The 17,395-nt window shown below is 38.7% G+C and overlaps 1 protein-coding gene across 5 annotated transcripts in view; it reads left to right on the top strand.

Moving 5' to 3' along the window:
• Window positions 1-17,395, top strand: part of ppp2r3a (protein phosphatase 2, regulatory subunit B'', alpha) — a 125,892-nt gene that overhangs the window by 81,675 nt on the left and 26,822 nt on the right. For 4 of the 5 annotated variants that reach the window (XR_009067113.1, XR_009067112.1, XM_057859002.1 and 1 more), the window contains one exon: window positions 16,751-17,023. Coding sequence is in view for 3 of the 5 variants with exons in the window: in XM_057859002.1 (XP_057714985.1) it covers window positions 16,751-17,023 (273 nt within the window). In the remaining 2 variants the exon portion in view is untranslated. Of the gene's footprint in view, window positions 1-13,107; window positions 13,611-16,750; window positions 17,024-17,395 lie in introns of those variants that run through there. The other variant, XM_057859003.1, reaches the window with a different exon arrangement.

Below are 17,395 nucleotides of genomic sequence, written 5' to 3'. Positions count from 1 at the left end.
GTAATTGTCAACATGGGTAAACCTCAACAGTAAGAGACAGAATGTGGAGAAGAAGAAAAAACAGAAAATCACATTGTTTGATTTTTTTTTTTTTTTTTAAATTTCCAAATTAGAGTGGAAAATAAGTATTTGGTCAACTACAAACAAGCAAGATTTCTGGCTGTCAAAGAGGTCTAACTTCTTCTAACAAGGTCTAACGAGGTGTAATGACGCTTCATTCGTTACCTGTATTAATGGCACCTGTTTTAACTCATTATCGGTATAAAAGACACCTGTCCACAAGCTCAGTCAGTCACACTCCAAACTCCACTATGGCCAAGACCAAATAGCTGTCGAAGGATACCAGAGACAAAATTATAGACCTGCACTAGGCTGGGAAGACTGAATCTGCAATAGGTAAAACGCTTGGTGTAAAGAAATCAACTGTGTGAGCAATTATTAGAAAATGGAAGCCATACAAGACCACTGATAATCTCCCTCGATTGGGGCTCCATACACCCCATGGCGTCAAAATGATAACAAAAATGGTGAGCAAAAATCCCAGAACCACACGGTGGGACCTATTGAATGACCTACAGAGAGCTGGGACTACAGTAACAATGGCTACTATCAGTAACACAATGCGCCGCAGGGGACTCAAATCCTGCACTGCCAGACGTGTCCCCCTGCTGAAGAAAGTACACGTCCAGGCCTGTCTGCGGTTCGTTTGGATGATCCAGAAGAGGACTGGGAGAATATGTTATGGTCAGATGAAACCAAAATAGAACTTTTTGGTAGAAACGCAGGTTCTCGTGTTTGGAGGAGAAAGAATACTGAATTGCATCCGAAGAACACCATACCCACTGTGAAGCATGGTGGTTGAAACATCATGCTTTGGCGCTGTTTTTCTGCAAAGGGAACAGGACGACTGCTCTGTGTAAAGGAAAAAACGAATGGGGCCATGTATCCAGTATTTTGAGTGAAAATCTCCTTCCATCAGCAAGGGCATTGAAGATGAGACGTGGCTGGGTCTTTCAGCCTGACAATGATCCCAAACACACAGCCAGGGCAACAAAGGAGTGGCTTCGTAAGAAACATTTCAAGGTCCTGGAGTGGCCTAGACACCTAGGCTAATGTTCCTATTGTTGAAAGCACAAAAGTGTGTAATAAACAACTAGCACATTTATATTTTGCATTTTGTTTTCTTACTGTACCGAAAATGAACCGAACCGTCACCTCAAAACCGAGGTACGTACCGAACCGAGATTTTTGTGTACCATTACACCCCTAATACAAATACATGTACCGTTACACCCTTAGTTCCGAGTAACATTTAGTACATTTGAGATATTTTTTCTCAATGAAATTCAGATTTATTTTCTGTAAACTGATTTTTTTCTTATATATTTCGGGGAAAAATTGTCACGTTTTTAAAAGTATAAATATCCACATTTTTAGAGGAACTTTCTTTTATTGTTTTTGAAAAACTTTTGGCCAATTTGTTTATTATTGTTTATTGTCATCATCATCGGTATCATTGACAGTTACAAGATAGCATTGTTAAAAGATTAATTAACCCGAATAAAAGACCAGGGCTGACAGGAGAAGCCTGGGCTTATTAAATCCCGTCCCCATTTTAAGAAGTTTTTCTTGCGTAATGGGACAATTTTTTTATCAATATTTGCAAAGTTTGGAAAATGTAAATAAATATATAGAGAAAACATTCTGTAATTTTTTGTTCCATCCTGTGAAATCAGAATTTTTTTTGTGCATTAATAGAGCTTTCAGTTCGTGATTTTGAACAAGAAAAAAAAAAAAAAAAACACTGACCTAATACAAATAATTTAAGAAGTGTGGGAAAAATCAAGTGCTGCCAGAAAGTAATTACAGCAGATGTTGTCGCCACATTGTCACCATTCTCACATGTCCATAACTCAGATTCAAACTCTGAAGTCGAGAGACACGAACTACAAGCGGAAGCTCGGTCATTTGACAAAACGAATGCTGCTGATCTCCATTTGTTCATAGCACGTTAGTAGCTTGTATAATAGTTACCAGAAACTTATAGGAAGTTAGGGTGGTTAGCTCGAGGAGTGAGGGAACGATCAAGTGTTGCCAGAGAGTTTGTAGCGGCGGATTGTCACTCTTCGGGCCGCAAATGCACCACCAAATGAGATTCCTCTATATTAATCTTCCCGGCTGCCAATATAATAATAAGATAATGTAACTAGCCCAGCAACATCCAATTGGTTTCAAATGATCACCAGACCGGCGGCTTTGGTTGAACTTAGAAGAATTTTGAGAACATCTTAAAGCATTCCAGTCGAGAATTTAAGGACGCTTCGTCGCTTTCACACTAGCGGTGTTTGGTCCATTGTTCTTTTTCTTAGTCCGCTTCGCTTTGTAAGGGCACTTTCACATTAGACCAGGGAGAGCTACCTCGCAACAACACTTGCAAACGACTTGTTGAAAAGGTTCAGCATTCACACTGGGCCAACTAAACTATCTCCCCCACCTCATTCCTCTGGAAAAAAGGGGAGGAAAACAACCAGAAAATGGAGCCTCTGGTGCAGGCATTTGTTTCCTTCATACTACAACAACGACAGGAAATTGGCCGGCTTTAGTTAGGTTTTTAATCCTTTATTATCAACTTTGCAACTAGGCCTGTCGCGATAGCAAATTTTAGTGTGCGATCTCATTAATTATTGCGATATGCGATATTATTGCGCGCCCCTCCCCCCCATTTAAAAAAAAAAAAACAATTTACAATAACAGTGAGAATACAGTATATATATTAATAGACAGGGGTGCACATAAGTGGTCCGCATGCGCGTATGCGTACTGGACGTAGACAAACGCGCTGGCCCTCAACGGTTTCCATATGCTTTTGCGTACCGATGGCTGACCACTGTATTTGCGGCAGACACGAGAAAATAACTTCTCAAAATGTCGAAGAGGCAGGCCACACTGAGTAATTACTTCCGTGTTCCCCCACCCCCGTCAAAAGACAGACAGACGACAGAGACGTCACCGGAGCTACTGAAAAAAAGGACTTTTGCTGAAAAGTGGCTACAGGAGGAACCATGGCTAGAAGTAAATGATGCTCGCACGGTAATGCGTTACAAAATGTGCTGTGACAATCCCAATGTCGCCGATAAGAGCAGCGCATTTTATGTAGGGTCAAAGAATTTCAGCCATTCAAACTTTGAAAAGCACGAAAAAAACAGAGAGCATGTGGCAATTAAGCAAACTATCGATGTCAGACAAGTGGAGGAATAGGGCGGAATAAAGGTAATGAACAGCGACATGCACTGACAAACGTGTTTTTGCTCGCATTTTACAAAGCTAAACATGCACGTTCAATGAGGTCTTATATTTCAGACTATTTATGTTGCCTTCAACCCTGCAGATCTCTCGCACACACCCATACTGGATGTAACCCCAGACCATGATTTTGGTAATGATGTAACCACCAATCTTTACTGTTTTCTGAGTGAATCTCAGATCCATGCGGTCTCCAGTAGGTCTTCTGCAATATTTGCGGCGACTGTGGTGTAATTCAATGGAAGATTAATCTGAAAAATCCACCTTTTGCCACTTTTCCAGCGTCCATCCTTTTGACAGGCTGTGGGCCTTGGCAAATGCCGCACGGTTTTTAATTGTTTGCACCCTGAGAGATAAATTGTCTGAAATATCAACAAATCTTAGCTGCCTCTTACATTACTAACCATAAAAAGGGACAAATTCTGCAGCAGGATGGTGCTCCATCGCATACTTCAATCTCTACCTCAAAGTTCCTCAAGGTAAAGAAGATCAAGACCCTCCAGGACTGGCCAGCCCAGTCACCAGACATAAAAATCATTGAGCATGTCTGGGGTAGGATGAAAGAGGAAGCATGGAAGACGAAACCCAAGAATGTTGATGAACTCTGGGAGGCATGCAAGACTGCTTTCTCTGATGTTCCTGATGACTTCATCAACAAATTGTATGAATCCTTGCCGAAGCCCGTGGAAGTCATACAAAATATTAAATTTGGATCTCACAGCTCCACTACTTAATTTGCTTATGTTATGTAACATATTTTTGTATTTGAAGTACATTTTTGTTTAATTTTCACACTACTTTCTGTGGGCGACAAAACTTCTGTCTTTCCAAAATTTGACCTTTATGTCTTCATTAAATGATACATATTTTTTCAGTGAAACAAATATATTTTTGTACATTCAACATATTTTGGGAGAGTCTTAGCTTTCAAATGAGCCATTTCTGAAACCAATTGAATAATTAAAAGTCAGGTTATTAGCAATTGTTTCTACAAAATGGATAAACGACAAGACTTTTGTCAGGGACTGTATACTGTATATGTATGTGTATTAAGGATGCAACAATACTCGGTTTTATATTGAACCGTTTGATACGCCCTCGTTGATTCAATACGCAAAAGCATTCGATCCAAATGAAAAGCTCCCAAAAATGTATTTTCCGAATTTATTTTTGTTGCCTCTCTCGCTAAAATATCCGGCGCAGCTTTGCCTTGAAAACCAAACTCTGCCGCTAGCAGCTCCTCCCCCAAACTGCATGAAAGGTAGGAGCTGTGGCGCTCGTGAGGTAAGACAGAAACTTAAAGAGGCAGCTTGCCGGCTTCAATATCGTACAGATCCATTGTTTCAAAGTATTTCGGGTGAGCTGATATGTTATCCCCCCTCGTACAAATTAAACAATTTTTGGGAATGAAAAAAAAAACTAGTAACGAATTACTCTTTCATTCAGGTAACTGAGTTACTAACGCTATTACTTTGTGGGAGAAGTAATTTGTAACTGTAATTCATTACTTTATTAAAGTAAGATTAACAACACTGCCCGTCACACCACGCTCCCTCACCTCCGCTTCTAAATTTGGCCAATCAATGAGTGTGCCTTTCATCCACGTGATGCTACTCGAAAAGTTTGGTTGGCACAGAATGAATACTTAACCCATTCATTTGCAAGTGTTGTTGTGAGGTAGCTCTCCAACCGGTCTAATGTGAAAGTGCCCGAATACAGGCTGTGGAAAATCTTTGCTCACTGAGTCACAATAACAACCGCTGCAAACTTCTTTGATGACTTTAGCGTTTCTTGAGCGAGGTTCCGGTCCGTTTGCAGCAAAGTCTGAATAAACTATCAAACTGTCCTCCGTCTCCCCAGTGTGTCCTCTATCTTGGCTTAAGCCGGATATCTCTAAAGCCAGACAAAACATGTAATATTGTTAGAATTTAACTGCTAGCACAGAATCATTTTGACCTTAAATCACTTCTTTGCAGTTGACGTTATAGTGTTTTAAAATGGTCAGTGTTGGGAATAACGTGTTTTGTTTTGTGCTGCAAAACAGATGCAGAGGGATATGATGGCAGAGCATTCAGAGGAAAATTTGTCCTTTACGAGGTGGAGATATAAACACTATTTCAAGTCAAAATACTTGAAGTACAGTAGGCTATGTCTACTTGACCAGTTGTCTCAGGTTGTGAGAGTTAGATTTAATTGATTAAACTCACTTTATATTGTTTACTGCTGATTGTTATTTTATTGTATTGTTTACTGTTTATTTTTGTTGCTCTTCAAGTGTAGGATAAATCTGTTGCTGGTGAGGTGCAATAAATATTACAAGGTTCTATAACACAACTACCTGTCTGTTCTTCTCTTTTCAACTGACTCGAATATAGCTCAGAAAATTTCAAATTCTTTGACATAAAACAACTTCTTTTTAAAGTAACTAGTTACTTTTACTATAGAGTAATTCAGTTACTCAGTTACTTTTTGGAAGAAGTAGTGAGTAACTCTAACTAATTACTTTTTTAAAGTAACGTGCCCAACACTGAAAATGATCAATTGAAGAATTCGCTTATACCGCTAAACAACACATAGAATGTTGACAATGCAAATTATTCGCAATTTAGCGTTACTTTTCTATTAAGGGTGAAATTTGTTTTACAATCAGACAAAATTTATATGCCAAGACCATCTTTGAGGGACCCCCACAAATGAAAGCTTCGTCATTGATTTAATGTACGTATGTGGAATCTGCCTAGTAACCCAAGCAGAAATAAACATGTAAAAGAGTTGCTATGTGTATGCGGATCATTTTACGCACAGCCGCCAGCCAAGAGTTGCACTTAGCGGGTGTTTTAGGAAGTGGCTTTGTTCACACTATTCTCCGTGAGTGCAGGCTTTCACATTCGGCGTAACAGTTGCTCTTGCGAGACAGCTGTCGCTTTTGAACTGTGAATGATCATGTTTCGGTGCCGTTGATAGTGATACACGCCAAATCCATTTTGACTGGGAGGGTTGGCAGCAAAGATCACTGCTGTATGTATACATTTAGATATACAGTGATGAGCAGAAGTATTTGCACCCCTCGTGATTTTGCAAGTTCACCCACTTAGAAAATAGGTGGAGGTCTGAAATTTCAATTATAGATGCGTTTCCACTAATAGAGACATAATCTTAAAAAAAATAAAATAAAAAAGTAATATATTTGTAATTTTCTGGGGTTCATAAGTATTTGTACCCCTGAGAATCAGCAATGATTATGACACTCAAAGAGTTGTCAGTTTATCTTTTAAAAAAAGTCCACCTTTACCCCATGACTAATCACCCACCCACCACCCGTTTGAGCTCATTATTGTCACCTATTCTACCATTTCTTAGCTGTGTGCTTCAGGTCATTTTCATGTTGGAAGACCCAAGCACGACCCATCTTCAATGCTCTGACTGAAGGAAGGAGGTTGTTCCACAAAATCTTACAATATAGTCATCCTCACTTTAATACAGTGCACTCGTCCCGCCCCATTCGCAGAAAAAGACCCCCAAATCATTATGCTACCACCCCCATGCTTCACAGTAGGGATGGTGTTCTTGAGATAGTACTTATCATTCTTCTTCCTCCAAACACGGTTAGTGGAATTATGACCAAAAAGTTCTATTTTACTCTCATCTGACCACAAAACTTGCTCCCGTGACTCCTCTGCATCATCCAAATGGTCATTAGCGAACTTAAGACATTTGTTGGTTTAAGCAGGGGAACCTTCCGTGCCATGCATTATTTCGAACCATGACGTCTACTGTATTACCAACGGTAACCTTGGAAACGATGGTCCCAGCTCATGAACCAACTCCTGTCGTGTAGTTCTGGGCTGATTCATCACCTTTCTTAGGACCACTGAGACCCCACGAGGTGATACCTTCCATGAGGCTCCACTCCGATTGAGATTGACCGTCATTTTTAGCTTCTTCTATTTTCGAATGATTGCTCCAATAGTTGACCTTTTTTCACCAAGCTGCTTGGCAATTGCTCCGTAGCACTTTCCAGCTTTGAAGGTGAACAATTTTGTCTCTGGCGTTTTTGGACAGCTCTTTGGTCTTGACCATGTTACAGGTTTGAGTCTCACTGATTGTATGGGGTGGACAGGTGTCTTTATGCAGCTATCGACCTCAAACAAGTGCATCTGATTCAGGATAATACATGAAGCGGAGGTGGACTTTTAATAGGCGGACTAACAGGTCATTCAGGGTTAGAATTCTAGCTGATAGACATGTGTTCAAATACTTATTTGCAGCTGTATCACCCAAATACTTTTTTTTTTTTTTTTTTAATCATACATTGTGATTTCTAGATTATTCTTTTTAGATCATCTCTCTCAAAGTGGACATGCACCTATGATGAAAATTTCAGACTCCTCCATGATTTCTAAGTAGGAGAACTTGAAAAATAGCAGGGTGTTCAAATACCTATTTTCATCACTTTATCTTATACAGCGGGGCAAATAAGTATTTAGTCAACCACTAATTGTGCAAGTTCTCCCACTTGGAAATATTAGAGAGGCCTGTAATTCTCAACATGGGTAAACCTCATCCAAGAGAAACAGAATATGGAAAAAACAGAAAATCACATTGTTTCATTTTTAAAGAATTTATTTGCAAATCATGGTGGAAAATAAGTATTTGGTCAATGCCAAAAGTTCATCTTAATACTTTGTTATGTACCCTTTGTTGGCAATAACGGAGGCCAAACGTTTTCTGTAACTCTTCACAAGCTTTTCACACACTGTTGCTGGTATTTTGGCCCATTCCTCCATGCAGTTCTTCTCTACAGCAGTGATGTTTTGGGGCTGTTGTTGGGCAACACGGACTTTCAACTCCCTCCATGGATTTTCTATGGGGTTGAGATCTGGAGATTGGCTAAGCCACTCCAGGACCTTGAAATGCTTCTTACGAAGCCACTCCTTTGTTGCCCTGCCCCAAAGCATGATGTTTCCACCCCCATGCTTCACAGTTGGTATGGTGCAATTCAGTATTCTTTTTCCTCCAAACAAGAGAACCTGTGTTTCTACCAAAAATCTGACCATACCACATTCTCCCAGTCCTCTTCTGGATCATCCAAATGCTCTCTAGCGAACCGCAGACGGGCCTGGACATGTACTTTCTTCAGCAGGGGGACACGTCTGGCAGTGCAGGATTGGAGTCCCTGGCGACGCATTGTTTTAGCCTTTGTTACTGTGCTCCCAGCGCTCTGTAGGTCATTCACTAGGTCCCCCCGTGTGGGATTTTTGCTCACCGTTCTTGTTATCATTTTGACGCCACGGGGTGAGGAGGGAGTTGAAAGTCCGTGTTACCCAACGACAGCCCCAAAATATCACTGCTCTAGAGGAGATCTGTATGGAGGAATGGGCCAAAATACAAGCAACAGTGTGTGGAAAAACTTCTGAAGAGTTACAGAAAACGTTTGGCCTCGGTTATTGCCAACAAAGGGTACATAACAAAGTATTGAGATGAACTTTTGGTATTGAACAAATACTTATTTTCCACCATGATTTGCAAATAAATTTTTTAAAAATCAAACAATGTGATTTTCTGGGGGGGTTTTCCACATTCTATCTCTCATGGTTGAGGTTTATCCATGTTGACAATTACAGGCCTCTCTAATATTTTCAAGTGGGAGAACTTGCACAATTAGTGGTTGACTAAATACTTATTTGCCCCACTGTAAGGGTTATTCCTGAATTTTAGCGAATGATCGCTGCCAGCCCTCCCAGTCAAAAAATGGAATGGATTTCTACCGCCCTCGGTGGTAGCTAATGAGTTTTTTAAAAAGTCTCTTCTTATAGTTATTGTAATGCAACAGGTCTCTTCGTATAGTTATTATAGTGCCGCTCTAGTTGCGTCATATGCATCTTTCCGACACACATTTTGAGAACAAGTCATGTCACATCCTTTTTGCACGTCGCTCATTTGTTGATAGTCACAAGATACACTGATTAATATTTCCTCCTGCTGCACATCAGGAAAAGTGTTTGTATGTGTGTGTGTGTGGGATTGGTATGCGACCTTGGCTTCAGTACAGAGTAGAGTTGTTCCAAAGAATTCAGCAGGGGTGCACACACTGGAGTGACCCTTTCAAAACGCACCATAGTCGCATATGGTTCTGGAAAAGTCACCAGCGCATAGAAGATGCTCACAAACCTATAATATTATGTAAATAAACAATAAATGAGATGTTTTGGACAATAAATCCAAGCCAAGCTGTTGCTGTTAGTGTTTAGTACGACCACAAGAAGGCGCTACAATCTCCAAAAGATGGGGGGGAAAGATGTTTATTCCAACAGCTTTACTTTTGTTATGGAATGTGCGCACAGCTGCGGTGCAGATGTTTGGGACTCTAATTGGCCAATTCATTAGGAACACCTGCACAATCTCATTATAGAGATCATAATGGTCATAAAAGTGTTCATTTTTACTCTCTCAGCAGTCTTGAAAATGGAGTCACAGGAATATTGCAAAGAACAATGGTAATCTTTTCAAATAAGGATAATAATAATGCTAATTTATTGCTTTTTTTACATTTGTCAATCAAAAATGAACATAGTTTTATTCATAAAGTCAGTATTATTGAGTACATGTATAAGATATCAGAAATGTTTCTACATTGTTTTATATTTTACTTCTTATTTATAAAAAATGAAATTATCTTTTTGTTATAATTTTATGCTTTCATTTCCTTTTACAGTATGATGAGCAATTGGGTAGCTTTAAATTAAATTGCATCTAGCAAGAAATAATATTCAGAATTATTGTGGTTTGTTAATAGGATTCAAAGTAATAATATTGTATTTGAAGTTTATCTGTCATTTTAACATTTTTATTTGTTAATGTGAAATATTTAGATTTTTTTTCAGCGCACCTTTTGTAAAATACTTTGTCATAAAACTTCATGAAAAATAACCTTTTTGCCCAATTTCATTTTCACTCTAGGGCTGGCATGATTAATCAAATAATCAATGATCAAATTAATCGACTAGTATTTTGAAAGTCGAGTAATCATTTATTGACATTGTTTACCTCAAAATTGTTAAAATCCTCTTCTGTGAGCCTTTTAATTGTAAATATTCTTAGAATTCTGTACGATAGTTGCACTAGAAAAATTAGTCATTTTTAGGTGGGAAATCCAAAACTGATTTTTTTTTTTTTTTTATTGTATACAGTATATGCTTATTTTATTAAAATAAATTATTGTTGACGTACAGTAAGTAAATAGGAAAGCAACTGACATGACTGCATTGTTTATTGAAAACTGTTACAAATGATATGGCAACAGTAATTATAATTGCGTACTGCACGTAACACGTCACCTTTGCTCATTAATATTCTTGACGTTGGCAACAGTTGCCTGAGGGGTCAAACTCGCGTTTGTCCCTCATGCTAGATGCATGTTAATAGATGCTTACTGAGCTAAACCTACCAGTTCTGTCCAAAAACGATGTCCCTGGTGCACATACAAATGTTCATTTAAAGAGATGGTTTGAGTGTAAAGAACTGAAAAAGACGAGGAAAAGAGCCAACGTGATCCAGAGGTAGCTTTTTTATCGGCACCTTCTTCTTGTGTACCAAGGCCAAACATGGGTAATTTATTTAAGTATCCATATTTCACAAAAATAGACCTACATGACTGTTTTCATATATATAAATAAAAATGTTAATTTTTTCAGCTAATTAATTGTCAGACAGAAGAAGCACGGCAAAACGCCACGCTAAAACATAAGTAAAAATATCAAAATGGCTTACCTGTTCAGGGCAGGCAATGGGTCAGGGTTGACATCTGTAGGACCATGGCCCCCAACAAACTGTTTGAATGCATATGAAGGTGAATGGCTTCAACTTGCTGGCGTTAAACTGATCTTTTGGACTCCGGGAAACATCCTTCATATGTGGACGGTCGTAATGTCTAGAGTCGTTTCTACAAGTTCCATAGCAGCAGTGTTTACTCGGTATGTTCTTTTTTGAAAGATTACCGAAAGAAAACAAGCATTACTAGCTGTGGTTGTATGTTGACCCCCTTCTGGTTTACGATAATGACGTCACGCAGCCTTGTGGTCTAAAAATAGCATTTATGCGGGACCCTACTCTATGCAAGTAGAAACAACATACAAAGTAAAATGATAGTATGCCACGACACTAGTGAGGATAAGGTGTATATGCAATGATTAATATAACTGTAATAACATGTGATATAATTGTAAACATCATCCAATTACAGGGTTACGACATACTCGATTTACGCGATTTCGACTTTACGACGCCAGAGTCTCGTCCGCCATTTTGTCTCCAGTTGTTGCTGTTGTTGTTGTTTTTTTTGTGGCATAAACAGTATCTTATTTTTTTATTTTATTAATATGACGTGTTCTGTCCTCACTTAACGTGAAGTTGTTCAGCTTTACAGACATCAAACAAGGCAATTGTACTTTTTGAAGCTTTTCATTTCCTCCACTTTTGTCAATTTGCAAAGCTTTAACACATATACTGTATGTACACTTATGTTCGAAACAACACGCATTTTAACAATAATACACTTTGACACAAAACAATTGGTGTTCAAACGTCCATCTAGTCTGATCAATATGTAAATTTAGTAGCTTAAATTAGCCTTATTTGCATAACTAAAGTCAGCTAGCTAAAATGCTACGAAAGCTAATGTATTTACAATTCTCATACCTCACACGTACCTCCACAAACTGTTGCTGTAAACGTATTTACAAATGCATACACAAACATATATTAGCTGAAACAACTTACAGCCTTATGTGGGCCAAACCGGAGCGTAGCTGTCTTTTATCCTTGTCAGACGAGAGTCTGCTCGTCAGTCATAATGCGACAGTCCCGCCAGACCCGATGCTGCCACCAGAGGGGAGTGTATCTTCCATCATTAAACAAAATACAACACTTTTGGACTATTTGTATGTTGGGGTACTTAAAGCGTTAATTCAGACTTACGCGGAAATTAGGTTTACGTGCCCAGGTTAGGAACTCTTTCGTAAACTGGGGGCTACCTGTAGTTGACGAATGGAAACATTAATCGGAGTCTTGTTGAAAATCCAAATAGTAGTTTGTGCGCTCTGTATTTTGCAAGAGCATATTCAGTATTGAGACATAACATGCCATATATGAACAAATATACTGTATATTCCATATTGGCCCGAATATAAGACGGCCCTGATTATTAGACGACCCCCTCTTTTTCAAGACTCAAGTTTGACAAAATACTTTTTGAACACCAAATTAATTTTTTTACAGAATTACAGTACATCTGAAACAAATGATTATAACAACATATTTGAGAGAAAAAGCATGTTATTTTGCCTCATTCAAATCTTAATATCTGAACATTTAAATACGTAAACTAAAGTGCAATCACATTTGTAAATGAATGGCTTCTGGTTTTTGAAATGTAAATAAACCAATCTATTTTGATAAAACAACAAAATTGCAATAACTGCATTAACCATCAAAGTGAAGTGTAACTGTTGTCTTGAAACAAATCTGAATAAGAAAAACATTGCAATAAAATAATGCAAACTGGTTAAACTTGAGAGTAGCTGAGATTTGTCATGACAGAACATCGCTTCAGTGATTTCTGGCGCCATCTAGCGTCGTGAATGGGTATAATGTCTAGACCGCGAATATAAGACGACCTCCACTTTTTCACTCTTATTTCAATGCAAAAAACACTGTCTTATATTCAGGCCAATACGGTACGTACAGTATATACACATCCTGATTCATCAAGCCGTCCCAACATTACCTCTTTAGAAATATTTCCCCTCCGCCAGCCCCTCCCACTCACAAGGAAAGAGTCTTTGCTGTGTGGGGGGCTGCAAAACGCCTCCTCAGCCGGTAAACTGTGTATGTGCGTATTGCCCGACTCCGGCGTGGCTCATGTTTCTCAGTGCGCTCACTTCCGAGCCCTGCTTGTAGAGTTGCAACCAGCAGAAAGTCCGCATGTGAGAGGGGGAGACACCGCAGAATTTGGTGGACCATGCTCGGATGGTCTTCTTGCATGTTGGATTACTACCACGCAGTCCCCAGCGGAAAGTTTTCTGACACTTTCTGGAGCTTTTGTCGGATACTTAACTGGACCTTAGTGACCGGGGGCGTTTTTCCGAGTGGAGCCCCCTACTATGATGATCAAGGAGACCTCGTTGCGCCGGGACCCCGACTTGAGGGGCGAGCTGGCCTTCCTGGCGCGGGGCTGCGATTTTGTCCTGCCGTCACGCTTTAAGAAAAGACTCAAGTCTTTTCAGCAGCAACAACAGCAGCAGCAGCAGGTCGGTGGCCCAACAGGCCCTACGACATGGCGACACGGAATAGAAAACCAGATTAAAATGTACTAGCTTGTCTCTGGTAGGACATGCTGGGAAGCACAAACTATTCTGAGGCAGATACCAGCAGGATATTAATAGATAGTTCAGGAATAGAGTGATAGAATGAATGCAAAGGGTAAAGGGGGGCACGGGTGCTCTTGGGGGGGTGTTACAGCTGTCAGGCTCAATACATGCACCATGCAAGATGGCCTCCGGGAGGAAGTTTTGTGTGATAACAATTTCCTGTCTTTTTGTTGGGAGTTACGAAGCGCAGGATTCCAATTCTGACCCTTTGATGAGTTTATGTCTAGCAATCCTCATAGTATTACTGTAAATAAAATATTACTTCAACTTGAGGCCACCTCTAATGGTGTCCCCAGTTGCGTCTTCTAACTCAATGGTCCCCAACCTTTTTTTTGCACCAGGGACCGATGTGAAGTGGGCCTTTTTTCACGGACCAGCAATGTGTGGCAGAAGATTACAGTAAATATGAAATAACATGACAGGTATAAAAACAAACACTAAGTGCAGGGGAAATGTAACTCACCATAAACTGAATATACTATTTCAAAAGCAGCTTCTCCTAAAACTTAACGGCAAATATCCTCGATCGCAGGCATAATGAGTTGTTCTCCAATTGTGAAAGGTTTCTTGCATATTTCTTGCAGTATTGCATCAAACAATTGAAGGCCCTTAAAACAAATCTTGGCAGACTAATATCGACAAACATTGTATCGTACTCCAAATAATTGATATTGTATCGTGTCATTCTGAAAATCCAGTCACTAGACATAAGCGGAGTTTAAGGGGGGGCAGTGAGGGGCTAGTGGCCGAAAGTGTCATTGCATGTAATTGACTTTCCTATATATATAAAAGTTGTAAAGCAATAAAGCAAACAAAAAAAAAAGAATGAAATGAACAAAGAATATATTTCGATAATGGGTCAAGACTAGTGACTAGAACCTTAGACGGTCATTTGCTTTGCATATTTTTTTAATTTTTTTTTTTAATTTAGGGGAGGGCAATTTTATTTTTCAAATGATTTTTTTCTTTGTTTGAAATTTTTTTTTTTTTTTTTTTGATTGAAGCAACTTTTTGGGAGATTGAATGATTTAGACACAAATGTTCTACCCATAGTATGGCCCAAACACAAAAAGGATTGCTAAAAGCAAAGAAAACCTTTTGAATTAAAAATTAAGTTTTCAAACGCAAATATTTGAGTCTCATATATATTTTTTCTAGGGCTGTCAAACGATTAAAATTTTTAATCGAGTTAATTACAGCTTAAAAAAAATAATTAATCGTAATTAATCACAATTCAAACTATCTCTAAAATATGCCCTATTTTTCTGTAAATTATTGTTGGAATGGAAAGATAAGACACAAGACGGCTATATACATTCAACATACAGTACGTAAGTACTGTATTAGTTAATTATAACAATAAATCAATAGGATGGCATTAACATTATTAACATTCTCTTAAAGCGATCTATGGATAGACAGACGTGTAGTTCTTAAAAGATAAATGTTAGTACAAGTTATAGAAATTTTATATTAAAACCCCTCTTAATGTTTTCGTTTTATGAAAATTTGAAAAATCAAATTTTCAATCAAAAAATTAACTAATAGCTCGCCATTGTTAATGTCAATAATTACACCATGCTCACTCATGGTGCTGATAGCCATAAAATCAGTTGGACCCAAGCGCCAGCAGAGGGCACCAAACACCAAAAAACAAATAACAAGTGGACATTACACTCTGCTGTCATTTTAATCTGTTTGAGCGGGGCATGTGCGTTAATTGCGTCAAATATTTTAATGTGATTAATTTTTAAAAAATTAATTATCCCCCGTTAACGCGATAATTTTGACAGCCCTAATTTTTTCGCATTCAAAAACTTTTTTTCTATGCTTGAATTTTTTTTTTTTTTTTTTTTTTTTGATTGAGGTTTTTCGTTTGAATATATATATTTTTTGAAGCAACTTCTTTTTTGGTAAAGACACAAATGTCCTAGCCAAATGTTGTGTTCCAAACGCAAAACAACATTATTGCAATCAAAAAAGTTGCTTCAATCAAAGAAAAAAATTGACTTCAATCCAAAAAAAAAAAAAAAAATCTAAGAAAAATAACTTTCAAATGTATTTTTTTTAGTTTCAAATTTATTTTTGCTTTCAAAAACATTTCATTCAATCCAATAATGAAAACACAAATCTACCTCCATATGGCTCCGCCCAGGGGATACCATTTTTGACTGAGGTGGTGGTGGTGGTGGTGGTGTTATACTTATATAGCGCTTTTCCACCTTTCGAGGCGCTACATTGGCACGACACCGGCGGGCGTACCATATTCAATGGATGACGATCTTGGCGAAAAGTATAGCTGTTCTAAGCAGCCTGATTTAGAATTCCCCTTAAGATTGATGGGTAACAAAAAATACGCTAATTTTCAACGTATTATAATAAATATTCTTGTAAGTTAACTTTATTGCTGACGCTACGTTTTGGGGTCATCAACATGTTGTGCCCCCCCCCGGCCCAAAAGTCAAACTCCACCTATGTCACTAGATCAAAATACTACAATACTGTCAAAATAACTGCAAAAATATATCTTTTCACAAAAGTGCTTTCTAAGTTTTCCTTGTTTTCCTTTCAATGTGTTCCTATCGCTAAAGGTATGAATATAGTCGAGAGAAAAATATTTTTTCTGATAAACTAAAAGTCTAACCTTTAATTTTGTAGTCTCTATGTTTTTCTGGACAGACCTTGAAATATCATTAAAATGCCCTAAAGCAGGCACTCTTAAAAATGACTTTTCCAAAAATGGTTGTCAATGAAAGAGGTAAGAATCAATCAATCAAACAAGCAATGCCTCACTTAAATAACTCATGAAAATTGGTAGTACAGTCTACAGTATGAGTAAAACTGTCACTTTAGGGTGTGTCATGTACCTAATTCAATGACTACCATTAATGGCGACATACGTTCAGTCCATTTAGACTGCAAGCCTCTCCGCATTCAAATGGATTGGATGTCTATCGCTGTCAGTGGGAGCAAGCGAGAGAAAAATAAATTCTTTGAAATGACAAACTGTTTCGCCTCAGGTCCAGTCCAAAGCAGAGAAGAAACCCGTCACACCACCCCCATCCCCTGCCCAGGTCTCGACTGACCCACAGGCCACCTCGCCGGAGGCCCCCGTCGTCATCACACCGCCTCCTCCCCTCGCCATCAACATTCCCAGGTTCTATTACCCTCGCGGTCTTCCCGCCACGGGCCCTCCGGCCGATCACGATGCTGCTATCGCCACCGTTGAAGCGGCTTTCTCCGAGTTTGAAGAGGAGAAGGCCGACATTTACGAGATGGGAAAGGTCGCCAAGGTAAGAAAAGTCAACATAACCCTGTTCAAATGACATACGTATATACAGTACATGTAATGTGTACGTGTATTGACAGTGGTATGAAAAATTATTTGGAATTTGTCACATTTCTGCATAAAATCACAATCAAATGTGTGATCTCATATTTGTCAAAATCACACAGTTGAAAAAACTGCTTTAACGAAAACCATCCAAACATTTATAGGTTTTTATATTTTAATGAGGATAGTATGCAAACAATGACAGAAGGGTGGAAAATAAGTAAGTGAAGCATCATATTTAATATTTTGTGCCCCCCCTTTGGCAGCAATAACTTCAACCAGACGCTTCCTGTAGCTACAGATCAGTCTCACATCGATCAGGACTAATCTT

Source organism: Corythoichthys intestinalis, chromosome 15 (assembly GCF_030265065.1).
Source record: "Corythoichthys intestinalis isolate RoL2023-P3 chromosome 15, ASM3026506v1, whole genome shotgun sequence".
NCBI classification, from domain to species: domain Eukaryota; kingdom Metazoa; phylum Chordata; class Actinopteri; order Syngnathiformes; family Syngnathidae; genus Corythoichthys; species Corythoichthys intestinalis.
The sequence above is the reverse complement of the archived record's forward strand: the minus strand, read 5'-3'. Positions and strand labels throughout refer to the sequence as shown.